Consider the following 18653-nt stretch of genomic DNA (forward strand, 5'->3'; position numbering starts at 1 on the left):
GGGGGATATTGTTAGAAATATTATTAAAAATGATTAAAAATGCATTATCAATAAGTCTTGTTAAAACAGCGCAGCTGTCAGCCCTCCCTGGTGAGAAAACTGGGAGAGCTACTGAGAGCTCTTTGTATTAAGGTATCACTCCCTCTTTGTTTTGCAAAGTTACTATCTCTTTGTTACAGTAAAGCATATACTCCTCAGCTTTTCTCATGCAGATAAGAGTAAATTGTAGTTCTAGCCTTGAAGCAAGGAAAAAAATTCAAACTCTTGTAACCTCAAATATTGTCTACCCATGCGCAATGAATTAATACATATAAGCCTATCCGCCCCGCATACTTAAGTAGTTAATTATAATACACATGCGACGCATGATTTGACGTATTTACATACATGTTTGTATGAATCGGAAATGAGTTGTAAAAGTTCCTCCTTCTGCACACGTGGTCAGGAGAGAGGGGATAAAGCCAACTGGGCAGTTTCCCTCAGGGGCAGCAGAGTGTTTGATCTTTTGTCTCTCTCTCTGACCCTATTTGCAAATATATACCTTTTGTGTTGCTAATAGAGTGTGTCTGTGGCTGAAGGTTTTTTTTCGCCTCCCGAGAAACGAACCGCGATTTTTACATCAAAGGTATGTGTGATTTAGTGTTACAAAGAGATAGTAAATTAGCGAGATGTCCTTGGTGGTGTTTCTGCTTATCAGGTACGAGATACAAACTGTGCAGTTCTAACAACACTCTATTCACTATACATTTTTAATAATATTTCTAACAGTTCAGTGGATGATCCGGAATCGTAGTTGGTAGTCAGCGCCAAGGTAAGTTGGAAGCCAGGCGAGCGGAGTCAAAGCCGTAACACAGCAAGTAATACGAAATACCAAACAGCAGAGGCAAAGGAGGAGATTGATAGGCCCTAAAGCCTGACTGAGAGACAGTCCCTGCAGCAGCAGCCTCTGTCCTCAGCTAACGTGATCTCCCCCTGAAAGAGGGGCTCACTGAACTTTTAAAGCAGTCCTGTGGCCAATCAGGCTGCTTGACTGAGTGAATTTTCCAGAAGGGTGACCTCATTCCAGTTAGTCTCTGAGCATGCCCAGCTGCAAGCTCTGTGAGGCAACTGAGTCTGTGCCAGAGAAAAACTAGGTCAGGCCTGAGTGACAGGCTGACAGGTCATGAAAAGGGCACCTGCAAGGCCCGTCACCATGGCACATGCCTGATAGGTTCTGTCTTGGCAGCACACACCGAGCAAACTTCTCTGACACTTAGAACAGGGGTGGGCAAAATGGTGGATCTGGCTGGTGGTCAGAATCCATTTCCCAGAATCCCCTGCCTTTGTCCCTGCGGTTGGTTTCCATGGAGACCCCAGTAGTGGTGACACCTTGACAGAGCAGGGCCAGGGTTTCCTTGGAGACCAGCCCCAGCAGCACTCAAAAGAGAAGAGGCTTAAAAGTCATAAGCCATTTATACATGGAGCCCACAAGCTCCTGGAAGAGATTGGGGATGCTAAACCAACCCACTGGGCACAAACAGACTGGGCCGACAACTGTGAAAGGTCACACCTATTCCTACAGTGTTTTACACTAATGGGAATGTTGTGCTGGAGCACAATCCAGCTGTTATTGTGTGGATGAACAATGCATCTTAGAATGTACAGCTTCTTTGCTACTTGTGGTCATGTCGTAACTATGAGAATAGAAAGAATAAATAAAATAGGAAGCAAAGTGTTTCTTCCTGGACCAACTGTATTGTTGGGAGAGAAGTTTGGCAAGCTTCCAGGCACAGACTCCCTTTCTGCAGACCTGAGGAAAGGAAATGTGTATTGAAAACCTTGTCTGACTTCTCTCCCAGTTATGTAGTTGGTCCAATAAAAGGTTTTGCGGGAAAAAAAGAGTTCTCATACAGTTCCTGCACCCTCATGGCTACAGAAACGCTACAAGCTAAAATGGGATCTACTGTTACCAGGGGCTTCATGGGTGTCAAAGAGCTTCAAGTAGTGTAAAGTTGGTATGTAGGAGAGAAGAATCTGCAACATTTAGAGTTAGACTCTCATCAAGCCAGCACAGTTCTGCTGACCTGATGAAGCTTAATGGATTGATGCACTTTGGGGATCCCTTCTAGTGCCTTCAATGGAGCTACATCTGTTTCTATCAGATGACTGGTCCATTTGCTTTAGTGGCATGATTCATAGATTCATAGGTGTTAGGGGCTGGAAGGGACCTCATGAGATCATCAGGTACAGCCCTGGCTTGCTTAGGCAGGAAAGACTGCTGTCTCTGGCACCCAAGAGTAATACAATATATACCCTAGTGTGAGAGGCACCTTGAAACAAAGACTCCAAGATAAAGAAATGGAAGGAAAGCAGAACAGAGCAAGAGTACCAGGAAAAGAAAGTTTGTCCCTTTGACTAATGGAACTCTATTCTTGACTTGAGCCTAGGCATGGTGACACAAGGTTTTTGATTTCTGTGCCGGCTATATTGCAGTAAGCCAGTAAATGCAGTCTTGCTTCACGGGGGCTGCATGCTTTCTGCACATGTGCTCCTTGCTCTTTGAGAGGCAAAGTACCTCTCCAGGAGCTAAGCCAACTGTAGCTCCTTGTGGAGCTCAGCCAACTCAACCAGCAGCTGGAAAGCCTGGTCTCATAGTTTGAAAAGCCATGTGTTCACCTCTCTAGAAGCTGCATCTGGGCTTTGTTTTAAACAGGACACAAAGAAAACACATTATGGTTGAATATTCTAAAGAAAGAGCCCCTCTAGAGAAAGCATAATACGGTGAACTGCAGTTCAACAGTGGATTCTGTAGTCAACTGTCTAGAAATTCAATTTCATGAACAACATATACTTACTTTCTTTATTTGACATGATAAAAAGGACCTTAGTTAAAGAAATACATGGGCATACTTAGTTTAATAACTCAATAATACTGGTAGCCTTAAAATAATTATTTCAACAGGAGCTGAAGTATAGCAACTTTGGATGGTGGAAGGAACTGGGTGTTCCCATATGCCCTCTGATTTCTTGGATACCTTACTGTTCTCACGAGTTTTGTCACTGCAACACTTTTATTCCCAGTGGATGTGTCTAAATGTGCATTAACTGTGCAGTCACTTACTGCACAGTAAGCAGTTTTTAGACTGGCATCTACACATGTAGGCATTACTATGCAGTACCTTTGTGTCTGTACTAGCTTTGCAGTAAAGTTACTCCCAAGTCAGTCCACATACACAGTGTTATTGCCCAGTAAGGTGTCTACACATGCCTTATTATGCAGTAACTAAATGGGCATAAATTTGCTAACTGCATCATGCAGAAAGCAAATTTGTTCCCAAGTCAGCATAAGTTGCCATAGTTACTGCGCAGTACAGATGCTCATGTATAGATGCATGCCCATACTGTGCAGTAAGTGTGCACATATAGACACGCTCACTGATAGCTACTCCTGTCTTGCTCAGAGCTGGCTATAATGTTTCTATGGAAATGGAATTTGAAAGGAGAACTCAACTCCTTGATATGTCATGGGGATTAAGGCTAGAGATTGTCTTGCTGTTTCAGAAGTCCTTCCAAACCACAGCCTCTTCCTGATCTTTTTCCCAGTGTTTAGTTTCTGCAGGATATCAACCCAGCAATCAGGTAGTGATAGCAACCACAGAACTCAGATTGCATAAGGAATCCTTTAGGAAATACCCAAGAGAGGGACAAAACTTTGATTATCCTGTGGAAAATTAATAGAAGTCTGGGTGCTAAACTGCTCAGAAAACTGGTCCAAAATAATTCCATGAAAAAAAGCATGGATTTCCATAAAACAGAACCAGGGATTGGATTGACCCTGCAAAGGGACCTGACACAGACTTGGAAGCATCTTGGACAATTTTTGCATAAACAAATGTTTTTGTTCATTTTGCAGAGAATGGAAAAAGCCTGGGTCTTTTTACTTCACATTATGATGTGCATCTGAATGGAACTAGATTTTCATAGATTTCATAGACATTAGGGATGGAAGGGACCTCAGAAAATCATTGAGTCCAGTCCCCTACTCCAGGGGCAGGAAGTCAGCTAGGGTCAAAGGATCCCAGCAAGGTAAGTGTCCAAATGTTTCTTAAAGGAGTCCAGAGTAGGTGCTTGCATCACCTCTGGAAGGAGTCTATTCCAGGCCTGGGGTGATCAGACAGTAAAGAAGTTTTTCCTTATGTCCAGCCTAAAACGGTCTTGGAAGAGTTTGTGATAGTTGGACCTTGTCATCCCTTGGGGCACGCTGGTGAACAGGTGTTCCCCCAGATCCTGATGCACACCCCTTATGTACTTATAGGCTGGCACCAGGTCACCCCTAAGCCTGCACTAGTCTCTTTTACTGCACACAGGGAATTTAGCACTTAGCTGTCTTTCATTATGCCAGCCTTAATAGGGATCTCTACCATGTCCCCATACCTTCTATTTTAACTCCCTTTCTTGTAGCCCTGGGGATGAGATTTATTCTGACGTTGAACTGTCACATTTCTCAAACAAATTGTAAAAGGGAGGGTACTGTTATATCTGGAAGCTTGTCTGAATCTATCCAAACCATGTTTACAATGCATGTGTCATATTCCCAAGTGGTGTGAATATGCATCACACCACTAAAGCAAATGAATCCAGTCCCTATCTGGTGGGAACAGATGTAGCTCCATTGAAAGCACTAGAAGAGATCCCTAAAATGTGTAAGTCTCTTAAGCTTCACTGAAGCCAACAGAACTGTGGTGGTTTCCTGAAAGTCTAGCTCTAAAAGTTGTTGTCTGATTCTTTTCTCCTATATACCAACTTTATACCACTTTTAGTTCTTTGAAACCTGTGAAGCCCTGGGTAAAAGTAGATCCCACTTTAGCTTGGAGTGGTTTTGTAGCCACGAGGGTGTAGGAACGGTATGAGAATCAGATTTTTTCTTGCAAAACCTCTTATTGGACTAACCATATTGTTGGGAAAGAAGTCAGACAAGGTTTTGAGCATGTGTTGCCTTTTTTCTGGTTTGCAGAAGGGCAGTGTGTACCTGGAAGCTTATTAAACTTCACTCCCAACAATACACTTGTTCCAGTATAAGACACACTGCTTCCAATTTTATTTATTCTTTTTATTCTTATAGCTGTCATGGGATGACTGTAAGTAGAAAAGCAGCTGTACATTCTAAGATGCGTTGTCTATCCACAGAATAAAAGCTTGATTGTGCTCCAACACAACATTTCCATTGGTTTAACTACATAACTGAGCTGGAGCTTACTTTGGTGTGAACTAGCCCAGCTTCGTTGTCTTCAGTGGGCACTGGAATGTGGACTCTTTTGGCCAGATCCTTTTCCTCTATTAAGTGCCTCCTTGGACTTGGTTACATACATATGTTACTAGGAGTAGAAACCTGTTGAGATGTCTAAGAATTATAGACAATGGGGATGGGAAAGGACCTCAAAAGGTCATGTAGTTCAACTCCCTGCTCAAAACAAGACTATCCTCAAGTAGAGCATCTCAGCGAAGGCTTTGTGTACTGTGGAAGCAATCAAACTTTGCATTGTGGTTGAATCAGAACTGACAGAGCCAGCTTTTCTTTATTTAGGGCTATACTGTGATCACAGGGAGAATTCCATACAGCAAGGGGAATCACCCACTTGTCTGTTTCCAAGGATTTCTCAGACTCTCTAAGGTTACAAGCGTATTTATACTAAAGACAGAGAAAGAGATAAAAAAATACACCTTGGAGAAACAAAACAATAGTAAATTACACAGAAACTTAGGAAGTTTACTTAAACAAACTATCTATGCATAGGGCAAGATATCAAGATAACCCAAGGAATGCAGGAATGCGGCTTCCTTATCTCAGAACATTTGAATTAAGCAGTATCAGCACTTCTGGTCTTTGTCTGTTTTTTTCTAGTCAAGTAAGCTAATTACTTCTACAGTACCTAAGTCTTAATAACTACTAAGGATGGAGATTCCAGAACCTCTCTGGATAACCCGCTCCAGTTCTTTACTATCCTCCTCATTAGAAAGTGTTTCCTAATATCTAACCTAACTTCCCTTGTTGCAGGTTGAGACCATTGCTCCTTGTTCTGCCATCTGCCACCACTGAGAACAATTTATCTCCATTCTCCTTTGAACCCGCTTCAAGTGGTTGAAGGCTGTTATTAAAAGCCCTCTCAGTCTTCTCTTGTCCAGACTACATAAGCCCAGTTCCCTCAGACTCTTCTCAGAAGTCATATGCCCTAGCCCCCTAAGCATCTTCTTTGCCCTCCACTGGACTCTCTGCAATTTTTCCACATCCAATCTCTAGTAGGGGCCCCAAATGTGGCCCCTTCACTAGTAGGTGCACTCCAGATGTGGTTTCACCAGTGCTGAATATTATTTTCAGGGGGAATAATCACTTCCCTCAATCTGCTGGCATCATTCCTACAAATGCAGCCCAGTATGCCATTAGCCTTCCTCATGACAAGGGCACACTGTTGGCTCATATACAATTTAGCATCTACTCTAACTCCGAGGTCCCATTTGGCAAAGCTGCTGTTTAGCCAGTTGGTCCCCAACCTGTACCAGTGCATGGGATTGTTTCACCCTAAGTGCAGGCCTTGCATTTCTCTTTATGAAACTTCATAAGATTTCTTTTAACCTAAACTGCCAGCCAGTTGAGGTCTCTCTGAACCCCAGCACTGCTCTCCAGTTTATCTATTACTCCCCACAGCTTGGTGTCATCTGCAAACTTGCTGAGGTTGCACTCCATCTCATCTTCCAGATCATTGATGAAAATACTGAACAAAACTCACTATGGGCGACTGGTGCCACCTTAATCAAAGGGGGCACGTACTCCCCCCCGTGACTAGTCCCGCTGACTGGAGGGGGGGGTTCTCCACGGCTGATCCCACTGACTGGGAGGGCAGAGCATCCCCCCAGGTGATCCCACAATGGCCAATTGCTACGGCTGATAGCTGTGATCACTGGAGCTGCTTCCGGCTGCGGCCACTTCTGGGAGCAAACACTGGCTGATCACTGCAGCCACTTCCAGAAGTGGCTGCAGCAATGGCAGTGATCAGCCAGCACTTGCAGGGTGGGCACCAGTGCTTCCACTTTCCTCCCTCCATCACCTAAGTCAGGTTAGGGGTTGCACCAGCACTCTCAGGGGGTGTACGTGCACCCCTGGCCATCATGTATACATCACCACTGCAACTGACCTCAGAACTGACCCCTGGGGCACTCTACTTCATACCAGCTGCCAACTAGACATCAAGCCATTGGTTACTGGTCTCTAAACCTGACGATCAAGCCACTTTTCTATCCACCTTAAAGTCTACTTCATCCAACCCATACTTCCTTAGCTTGCTTGCAAGAATGTTGTGTAACACAGTATCCAGAGCCTTGCTAAAATCAAGGTATATCACATCCATTGCTCTCCCTGCATCAACAGAGCCTGTCAAATCTTCATAGAAGGCAATCAGGTTAAACAGCCATGACTTGCCCTTGGTGAACTCATGCTGGCTGTTCCTAGTTACCATCTTCTCCTCCAAGTGCTTACAAATTGATTCCTTGAGAATCTGCTTCATGATTTTTCCAGGGACTGAGGTGAGGCTGACTGGTTGTAGTTCCTCAGATCCTCCTCCTCCTTTTTCTTAAAGATGGGCACTATATTTGTCCTTTTCTGGACCTCCCCTGATCACCATGAGTTTTCAAAGATAATGCCCAGTGGTTCTGTGGTCACTTTGGCCAACTCCCTCAGCACCCTTGGGTGCATTTCATTGGGCCCCATGGACTTGTACACATGCAGCTTTTCTAAATAGTCCCTAACCTGTTATTTCACCATTGCTGGCTGCTCTCCTCCTCCCCAAATTGTACTGCCAGGTGCAGTAGTCTGGAAGTTGACCTTTCCTTTGAAGGCAGATGTGAAAAAGTCATTGAGCGCTTCAGCCTTTCCTGCATTTTCTGTCACTAGGTTTCCTTACCCATTCAGTAAAGGACCCACACTTTCCCTAATCTTCCTGGTGTTGCTGACATACTTGTAGAAGACATACTTGTAGAAATCCTTCTAGTTAACTGTCACATCCTTTGCTAGCTGCAGCTCCAATTGTGCTTTGACTTTTCTGATTTCATACCTGCACGTCCAAGCAATATATAATATCTAATATAGTCCTCCCTCATTGTTCAAGTTTCCCCTTCTTGTACCCTTCCTTTTTGTGTTTTGTCTCACTAAAGAGTTTCTTGCTAAGCCAAGCTGGTCTTCTGCTGTACCTGCTAGTCTTTCTGTGCACCAGGATACTTTGTTTTTGCTCTCTTAGTAAAGTTTCTTTAAAATGCAATGGGTTCTCCTGGACTCCTTTCCCCCTCAGACTGGCTTCCCAGGGGATCCTGCCTATCAGTTCCCTGAGGGTGTTCAAATCTGCTTTTCTGAAGTCCAGAGTCCTTACCCTGCTGCTCCCCCTCCTTTCTTTCCTCAGGATCCTTCCTTTACTCAATTTCTCTGTCCCGAAACAATTGACTCCAGAGCTCTTCAGACTCAACAGACACTGCTGCAGAAGGGCCTGACACTCAGGTCTCCCAGTTTGTGGGTGAGTGCTCCAACCAGTAATCCTTTGTGCTTAAAGTAGGTACACTAAGCTCAGAGCTGTCTGTGTGACTTAGGCATGCTTGGAGAGCAACTACAGGATGAGATTCCTCCACAGGATGAGGCACCCTTCCAGCATTAACATGGATTACAGTGAAGTCTAGAAGGGAAATATACAGTTAGGTGATTGAACTTCATTCCTTCTGAACATGTACAGAAGCTGAATTTTAGGTGCTTAGAAACCATTGTAGGCAAACTTTATCTGGCCCTCATTACAGCATTGGGCTAAGCTCTCACAAGCCCTAATCATCTTAGCTTCTTCTGTACAGTACCTGCTGCCTGGTTGGTCTTGCTGTCAAGTTAGACTATGATTTTCAAGCAACCTAAAGTTATAGGAAAAATAAGTCTCCCAGAAGTAGAGGAAGAGGAGATTTCCCTAGTTTGTGATAACTACCTGCGTGCATGGTTTTACTCCATAGTGGTTGCAATCTGAGTCATGGCAGTTTGCCCCTTATTGAGAAAGGGTATAAAGGATGACATAGATTCAGGACTAGGTTTCCATAGGCATTGAGATAGCTAAAGATTTAGGTAAGCAACTATTGTGATTTTAAGCACCACTTAAACAAAAGGACCTAGCCAACCAGCTCATGGAGCTTTCTAAATTCAACTGAACATCTCTCTGCATCTGTGGGTGCCTAAAAACCTTTGTCAATTTGTCTCAAAACTTACATTGAACTAGGAGCCAAGGAACCCTGGATGATAGTTATGACCTGTGCCTTACAGTAGGTCAAACTACAGACCCAGCATGGTCACTTTGCCTTTAAAAACCATTAAATCAGGAGTGTTTACTTTGGGGCACCTGCTTCTGAGCAATGACAAGCTCTAGGGAGTGAGTCCCACAAGCCCTTAGGAGAGTGACACAGATAAATCACCTTAATGCATCTTCTGCCCTTTCAGTACAGGGAGACTCAGAGGCAGCTACAGCCAGTTCATTTGAAGACAGAAATAGACTTGAATCAAATCAACCGTGTCTTTATTATCTAGAAGCTATAGTGGCAGAGGCAGGAGAGACTAGATAGATTGAGAGCTGGATAGTGAGGAAAGATTACTGACACTAGAGGATCAAATGCAACAGAAGCTTGTGGAAAACCCCCACAAAGAACAGCACGGTAAGTTGCTTCAAGTCTGAATACGTAGAATAGGAAGCTAAGGGCATAAAGAAAGTCAGTGAGACAGGAATTCTGTGTTTTTGGCCTTGTTACTGCAGGATAAACCCAAATGCTGTGTAGAAATCACCGGAGTAAGGCAGACTCCCTCCAAAATCCTGCTTTTAGTCCTGGTGACAAAGTGACAGCTTGGTAATACAGGGCAGAAGTATCAGAGAGATAGTAGTACCCCCTTTTCACATAGAGATGACAATCCAGCTCTTATGCAAACCCCATATGTTAGTTTGCAACCAGGTGGCAGTCAGTCTGCGTGCAAACCTTTGGCGTGGAATTATTCCTTACAAGCAGGTCCTGTGTGGTATATCCTCTGGAAGATGGAGTGATGCCATGTTGAAACATTACTGTTACTGTTTGCTAGACGCGCTATAAGTATGTTTTTCCACAGTGCAGTTGGGACCTCTTTTACATGAGTTTAAACCTAAAGGTTGTATTTGCTCTTATTTTTTCCAGCTGAGTTTTGGGACAGATGCTATAATTGACTCTGCCCTGTGAACTATACAGAAGTTCTACCATGTTACAGTAGTTTCATAATGAACCTGAATACAACACTAATTTTAAAAGTGTGGTGAGTTTACACCTCCTAGTCGATAGCAAGAATGTCATCTGTCTAATAATGCCTGTTGATTAACACTACTGCTCAGTTTTGTATCCAACTCAAAATATTCCTTCAAAACCAAACATTTCCCACAGGGTAAAGATTTGGCAGCAGTTAGATCCTGTGTGTATTTGAAAGTGAGCGTGTGAGATGTTTTTGACAGGAGAATCAGAGCCATTCTGATACTGATTGCTGTGCTTTTTGTTTCCTCCGCAGGCATCACACAATGGACTGAAAAAGACAATGTCCAACCAAACCACTGTAACTGAGTTCCTCCTCCTGGAATTTTCCGACAGCCGGGAGCTGCAGCTTTTACACTTTGCCATCTTTCTAGCAGCGTACATGGCAGCTCTCATAGGGAATCTCCTCGTTATCATGGTGGTAGCCCTCGACCACCACCTTCACACTCCCATGTACTTCTTCCTCCTGAATTTGTCCATCCTCGACCTGGGAACCATCTCCGTCACTGTCCCCAAATCCATGGGCAATTCCCTGTGGAACACCAGGTTGATTTCCTATGCTGGATGTGTTGCCCAAGTTTTCCTCTTCTTTTTCTTTGCTACAGCCAACTTTGCCTTCCTCACCATCATGGCTTATGATCGATACATTGCCATCTGCAAACCACTGCACTATGAGACCATCATGAACAGGAGGGCTTGTGTCCAGATGGCAGTCAGTGCATGGGTCAGTGGCATTCTTTACGCTGCACTGCACACTGGTAACACTTTTCGGTTACCTTTCTGCCACTCCAACATCATCAACAAGTTTTTCTGTGATGTCCCCCAGCTGCTCCAGCTCTCCTGCTCTGACTCATATCTCAGTGAGGCAGGAATACTTGCCTTTAGTGTCTGTTTATATTTAAGCTGTTTTGTTTTCATCATTGTATCATATGTTCAGATCTTTACTGCAGTACTAAGAATCCTCTCAGAAGAGGGCCGGCATAAAGCCTTCTCCACCTGTGTTCCTCACCTCATTGTGGTCTCATTGTTTCTTCTCACTGGTATTTCGGCTTACTTGAAACCCACTTCCAGCACCCCATCCATTCTAGATCTCATAGAATCTGTTCTTTATACCATATTGCCGCCAATGGTCAACCCTGTCATTTACAGCATGAGGAACAAGGAGATCAAAGCTGGCCTTGGGAAAGTTATTTTCTGTAAAATATTCACTGGGAAGCAAGTGTCCATCTTTTTCTCATAGGTGTTATTTAATTATCTTTTTCTGCATATGTGTGTGTGTGTGTGTGTGTAACTGATAGATATGTTCACCACAGTAAAGTAGGGTGCAATCCACACCATCTTCACTGACGTAAGTAAAGTTCCTCTAGATTTAAATCATCTTAAGTGCAATTAGACTTCCTACATTTAGAAGTTGATACTACCATCTTTCCTATCTCAAAGAAGCTTGGTGTGAAAGTGCTCAAGGTATGTTGCTACAGCTCCAGCAAGTTAAGATTAACCTTGCTCTTCCCTTGTGCTAATGCCCCTGCTAATTCAATTCACCTATAAATGTGAACTTAGTTAATAGTCCTTCATGGTCAAAGTTTGCTGGATGGGATGCTAGGCACAAAGCTTCCTTATGTGCTATTTTGCTACCAGAACTGGGTCACTATGGTAATTCATCACCTTCCTTGTCAAATCAATAGCAGAGACAAGTCTGTAGTGGATTTCAGGGAATCAAAGGTGTTCTGTGGGATGAGAGCTTATGTGTGTTTCTTAAATGCATACTCCCCACCAGTCAGTCAGTGGGCTTTTTTTCTTCAGGATAGGTATTTGGAAGTACTTGGGCAGATGGATGCATTGGGGTGGGGCGAGGTGAGGGGGAAATTAGGAATGTTTGCTTAGATGCACATCTGCATGCTTTCTCAGCTAGTATTTCCTTACATCATGGTTTTTCTTTTTAAATGGGGAATCCCAAGAGAGAGAATATTTTAATGCTGCTGATGTTCTTGAGTTATTAAAATTGAGTGTGTCCACGTATAACCTTGACTAAGAGTCTTTTTTTTTATCACATTTAACATGTTCTGTCATCTACCACCACTGAGAACAGTCCAGCTGCATCCTCTTTGGTACCACTCTGCAGGGAGTTAAAGGTTTCTATTAAATCCCCTGTCAGTCTTCTCTGCTCCATACTAAATAAGCCCAGTTCCTTTAGCCTCTCCTTAGAAGTCATGTGCCCTAGTCCCCCTCATCATTTTTGTTGCCATCTGCTGGACTCTCTCCAATTTGTCCACATCCTTTCTGTAGGGGCGGGGGACACAAACTGGACACAGTACCCCACATTTGGCCTCACTGGTGTTGAATAGAGGGGAAGAATTGCTCCCCTTGACCTACTGGCAACACATCTAACAACATGGTCCCGTATGCCGTTAGCCTTCTTGGCAACAAGGGCACACTGCTGGCTCATATGCAGCTTATTGTCCACTGTAGCCCCAAATCCTGTTCTGCAGAGCTGCTACCCAGCCAGTAGGTCCCCAGCATATACTGGGGCATGGGATTGTTCCGTTCTAAGTGTAGGACTTTGCACTTGTCCTTATTCATAGATACATAGATGTTAGGGTCAGAAGGGACCTCGGTAGATCATTGAGTCCTACCACCTGCCCTGGGCAGGAAATAGCACTGGGGTCAAATGACCCCAGCTTGTCCAGTCCCCTTTTGAAGACCCCCAAGGTAGAACCTCATGAGTTTTCTTTTGGTCCAGTCCTCCAATTTGTCTAGGTCACTCTGAATCCCAGCCCTACCTTTTAGTGTATCTACTACTTCCCATAACTTGATGGCATTTGCAAACTCGCTGTGGGTGTACTCTATACCATCTTCTATGTCATGGATGAAGATATTGAACAAAATCAGCCCCAGGACCAACCTCTGGAATACTCCACTTGATATGAGCTGCCAACTAGACATCAAACCATTGATTGCTATCCTTTGAATCCAATTATCCAGCCAGTTTTGTATCTATCTTACAAACCATTTATCCAATCCATACTTCCTTATCTTGCCTGTGAAAATGGTGTGGGAGACTATATCAAAAGCCGAGTAAAGTTATATCATATCTACTATTTCCCCTATATCCACAGAGCCAGTCAGGTATGATTTGCCCTTGGTGAATCCATGCTGACTGTTCCTAATCAGTTACCATCTTCTCCTCCAACTGCTTAGAAATTGGTTCCTTGGGGACCGATTCCATCATTTTTCCAGGGACTGAGATGAGGCTGCCAAGAGAATCCCTGGATGGGCACTAGATTTGCCCTTTTCTAATTGTCCAGGATTTCTCCCAGTCACCACAAGTTTTCAAAGGTAGTGACCAGCAGCTCTGCAATCAAAAATTTCTTTAAAGCTTTGGTGCCCAGGTTCACATATAGTGGCTTACACCCAGCCTCAAACTCACATTCTTGCATATGTTAGCATAGCATGCAGGCCCTTGAGCCACAGAACAGGCCAGGACAGTAATATGGCCAAACTACCACCAGTGAATACAATGAACATAGTCTATTTGGACTTTAGTAAGGCTACAGATATAGTCCCACATGACTTTTTCATAAAATTACTAGAAGTCAGTAATTGGTTCAATAATTGTAAGCAACATCTAATGATAAATGGATTAATTTTTGAGTGGCAGGAGGTTTCAAGTGGGATCCCACAGGAATCTGTCCTGGGCCCAGTAATGTTTAACATGTCTATTAGTGATTTACAAGGTGGAGGAGAAAGCTTCCAGATCAAGATTTGAGATGACAGGAAGCTGGGAAGGACTGCAAACTCATCAGAAGATAGGACTGAAATTGAAAAGGATCGCGATCACGTGAGCTATGTGAATGTGATGAATCTGCATGTGTGAATCTTAAGTTACTTTCTGGTACTTTCTGTTGAATCAGCTCACACCAATGCAGGTAGAGTTTTACTTCTTGTTTTCTATATAAGCTGTGCCTGCCGGCCTTGTAGGGTTCTTTCCTACTCTAGTGGCTAGAGTCTTATTTGTGAAATCCCTGAGACACCACAAGAAATAGGCTTGGGAGCTGGGCTACAGACAACAGAATTAAGTTAAGAGCAGACCTTCATAAGGTGCTGCATCTAAGAAAGAAACATGAAATGCAAAATACAGAATGGGAGACAACTGCCTGGGTAGCAGCATTGCTGAGATGAATCAGGTGGTTTTAATGGATCACAGACACATCATGTGTGAGTAATGTGATGCTCACAAAAAAGTACCTGTAATTTGGGGCTATATCAACAAGAGTTTTAGGCTCTAGATACAAGAGATGATGATATCTTTCCACTCCACACTGGTTCTGCCAGACCTAGAGTATTGTGTACAGTTATTGGCTTTGACATCTTAGGAAGGAGGTAGGGAAAGGGAAGAGGGTCAGGAAGGAATGTTACCCCATGGTCAGCTTTTTCAATGGATGAGGGGTTTTGCCTTTTGTACTAGGTGGGGCGGTCCTCTTCCTTGGATCTCTTGAGCATATTTTAATAAACTCTTTTTTGCTCTTGCAGTAGCACTTAATTGATAGCACACTCACTCCCCAGCTTTGCTTGTGACAAATTAAAGGGTGTTTGATATTTCAGGTCTTATGCCTGGTAGGTAGGAGTGAGGGTTTATTCCTAAAATGTTAAGAAAAAAATGATGAACACTTGTGTAAGGTGGTTTAGATAGGGATGATTCTGCCTTGAGTGAAAGGATGAACTGGGTTATCTTTTGAGGCCTCTTCCAACCATTCTTTTTATGAAAAAAGAGAGGGAAAAACTGTTGTATCTTGCCAGAGAGGGGAAAACACAGAACAATAGCTTTAAATTGCAGCAAGGTAGATTTAGGAAAGAACTGCCTGACTGTTGGAGCAGTAAGGCAGTGGCATCAACAGGCCAGGGGAGTTTTTTAATCTCTTTCACTGGAGGTTTTTAAGAAGAGACTGGATAAGCATTTGATAAGGATAGTTACAGATATCATTCATTCAGTCTGAGGGGTGGGCCAGATGATCCTCAAGGTTCTTTCCAACCCTCTGATCCTATGATATTAAGGAATTTGCAAGAAAAGGATGCTGAAAGCCTGTGTAGGAAAGCTATCACACCTTAGGACACAAACATTCTCCTGAAATAGTCCTAGGTCTTGCTGCTTTTACCCAGGAGCTTATAGGTTGATTTATGAGAACTACCCTAGAAAAGAATTTTAAAAAATATCTGAAAAATAAAAGCAGAAATTTCTGACAAACAATAGCATTAAAGTATAGATTAGCTGGGTCCTCAGAAAAGTAGATGGGACATGGCTAGATCCTTTTCAATGCATTTGTAGTAGAACTCAGAAGGCAGAATCCTATTGCTGTGGTTGTGTACATGGAGAGTAGAACAGTGTAGAAAGTGTAGGTGCAAGTCTACTTCCCCTACAGGTATCCCTATTGTAAGTTCAGAGCTGCACAGATATTTATGGAGGGCAATGGTAGCTCTCCCACAGAGGGAACAGGAGGCCAGTGCATCTGTTCTGGATACCTGTGCGGTGAGGATAGGCAATCATTTCAGGACATCTTCTCCCTCCCCAACATACACGCCATGTACTGCCAGACATGGAAGAGGAATCATCAGCAGACCTTATGCCTGACTTGACTTCAGACATTTGTATAATAAACAAAGCACAACACCTAGGGAATAAGTTTGTGAACTTTCAAGCGCCAAAAGGCCTTCCTTGCTCTCCCTTCATGCCAGCAGCTACCACACCAAAGATATGTTCAGGCTAATGTGGGAGCCTCTCCAAACCAGGGAGGCCAGGGAGAATCCCTTATATGAGCAGCTGATGGTTGAATCAAGAGCTGTCCCTGGAAGCTACATGAACTATGCTACAGATCGTAATGGGGATGTCAGTTACATGGAAATGTGTATGAGTGTCAGATGCTAGAGTCTGGGATGAGGGTCTGCATGGTGATTTGTAGAGAGGTCTTTTCTTGCAATCAATTAAACAATGTCAGCAGAATTTGCACTCTTGTGTGATTATTCCCAGCACTGGCAGAGGTGTTGGGGATGGCAATGGGCACAGTGGGCATGCTGAGCAGGCATGGTGCCAACAGAAGATGCTTGTGCCAGCCTCTCTGAGCTCCATACAGGCCGCATAGTTGCTGAGGAGACTAGGTGGGTCTGGGAGTGAGCCAGGCTCCCAGCCTGGGAAAGGGCAGAAGCCACTTCTGCAGGAGCTTTTTTCCCATTGAATACTTGTCCTACCTGGCCAAGCCTCCAGCCCTATACATACAGTGCACACCATATTTATATGTTATACAATGGGCAGGTTTTCTATTAAACAGTGCAACCAAAAATTCCCAGGACACCAAAAACAGCATAAACAGAACCAGAAACCAAATGCAGGCAAAATAGCAATCATTTCTTCATCATATATCCCAAAGAGCCAACATCTTCCTAAGGTCCCAAGTCCATTTTTGCTGCCCCAAGAAGGTCAGCACTGAGTGGGTCTGCGCAATGCTGCAGCCCAATCATACATTACATAGTCAACTGCTGACCACCACTGCTGGATGTCCATTACAGCTGTGACACCAGGTAGATCGCTGAAGCCTGCTCACTCCTGTCTCAGCTTTGGGAATGTGAAGTGTGGTGGAAGTATGTGTCCCCAGGGGACCATGGACAGTCTGGCTAGACTGTTGTATTGAGGTATGACATGCCAAGGATGGTCTCTGTCTACAAGGTCAGAACAGACTTCAGGCCACCCATAGGCTCCACTTGACTCACGGGTTCCATGAGTGCCTCTGTCGTTCACTCAGCAATAGCCACATAGCAAGCGTAGGCCACTGCATACCATCTGGCAAGCCATTTGGAGAGCACTTGATCCCATGTGCTATTGCCATGCACTACCATAACCTGGCCTCCTTGACCTAGGACCAGCTCGCCGCCTCCTGAGTTTTCAGCATGTCCATGCTTCTGTGTGCATTGGCTTTTCCTCTGCCTGGTTCCATGGGCTTGGGACATTATCTCATCGTGGGTGCCATCATTGCTACTTATAGGTATGTGGCATGACAGGAGAGCATGGAAACAGGACTTCATTGTTTTGCTCACTTCTGCCCTGATAGCATGAAGAACTTCCCAGACAAAGTTGCAATTTGTAAGGCTATCTAGTCAGTGGACGGGCTTATTTGACCCAGTAGCTCTCAGCATAGTATGTTCACTCTCCCCTCTTCTCCCCTTATCCTCAGAAGAATCAGGAGGTCCCCCTAAAGCAGCCATAGTCCTACATTGTATGGGTATAGCAAAGCTTATGAGCCCAAAGTCCCTGGGTCCCCTAAAACTGTGCTAGCCACGTGGGGTGAGGGAAGTATGGTGGTATTGGCAGTGACATTCTGCTCATATAGGCTGTCATAATACTGTTCTGTGGTGTGATCTCTAACGGCACTTGCCTATATGTGCAGAATACCATCACGCTGGTCAGAGGCAGGAGTCACTCACTGCTGCACAATGTAACCCACCAGTCTTTGTTGTTCTGCTACTGCAAGAAATGGTGGTCCTAGCTGACTTTGACTCCAGGAAAGGGAAGGTGTAGTATGATGGCTCAACAAAGTGTAGGGTCTTACCCTAGAATATAAGAGAGCATCTGCCGAGGTACCTGACCACCTGGGATCACTACCTCATGCTGTCCAACCAGGATACAATCAAGCCACCATAAACCTGTCTCAAGCATAACAGGTAGCCAATTGCTGGCATAAGCTTGAGAGAGGTTGGCACTGCACTGCTAAAAATACAAAGCTTGAGAAAGCAATGAACTGAGTGCTCCTATCCTCCCCCATGTGAATAGTTGCAGCTGTGAAAGAACCCATGACCACAAACTATGCTTGTTGGGTGGGGGTACTAGGGGATGAGGTGAAGGGGAGCCAAAAGGTGGTGTGCCATGTCAATAGGATTCTCTTGGGATGCCCAGAGACCAGAGAGGGAAGAGATGGGGCAGGGGGCAGGAAAAGCACCTATTTCCTCAGCAGCAGTGACCAAGTTATTAGAAATCACCTAGCTATGAGAGCGAGGGGCTGGGGGTGAGGCATGGGCAGGTCACCATATTCCTTGGTACAACATCTAGTGCCCTATTTAGAGTCTGGATATGAAGCTAGGCAGAACAGGGAGGGTGTTTGTAGCTGTGGGCCAGCTATTGTGGTGTGAGATGATGGGGAGCTGCATGAGATAGTAAGTGAGAAATAGTTATTTTGCCTGTGTTTGGTTTCTTCTATCATTATCAAACTGAGAAGGACCTGTGGTTCAATGCTGGCATGCTGACCATTATGGATACACCTCCATAAAAAAAAGAGGCCTTTAATCTCCTCATCTGA

General features: G+C 44.2%; 1 protein-coding gene across 6 annotated transcripts in view; it reads left to right on the forward strand.

Moving 5' to 3' along the window:
* The window catches only part of LOC149862590 (olfactory receptor 14A16-like), a 131204-nt gene extending 119009 nt beyond the window's left edge, over positions 1 to 12195 (forward strand). For 5 of the 6 annotated variants that reach the window (XM_090050694.1, XM_090050695.1, XM_090050691.1 and 2 more), the window contains one exon: positions 10571 to 12195. In XM_090050694.1, the coding sequence (XP_089906820.1) occupies positions 10598 to 11554 (957 nt within the window). In that variant the 5' untranslated portion in view covers positions 10571 to 10597 and the 3' untranslated portion in view covers positions 11555 to 12195. Of the gene's footprint in view, positions 1 to 7081; positions 10325 to 10570 lie in introns of those variants that run through there. The other variant, XM_090050696.1, reaches the window with a different exon arrangement.
* Positions 12196 to 18653: the final 6458 nt, after the last annotated feature.

This window comes from Crocodylus siamensis, chromosome 6 (genome assembly GCF_052110815.1).
Source record: "Crocodylus siamensis isolate JL-2025a chromosome 6, ASM5211081v1, whole genome shotgun sequence".
NCBI lineage: Eukaryota > Metazoa > Chordata > Crocodylia > Crocodylidae > Crocodylus > Crocodylus siamensis.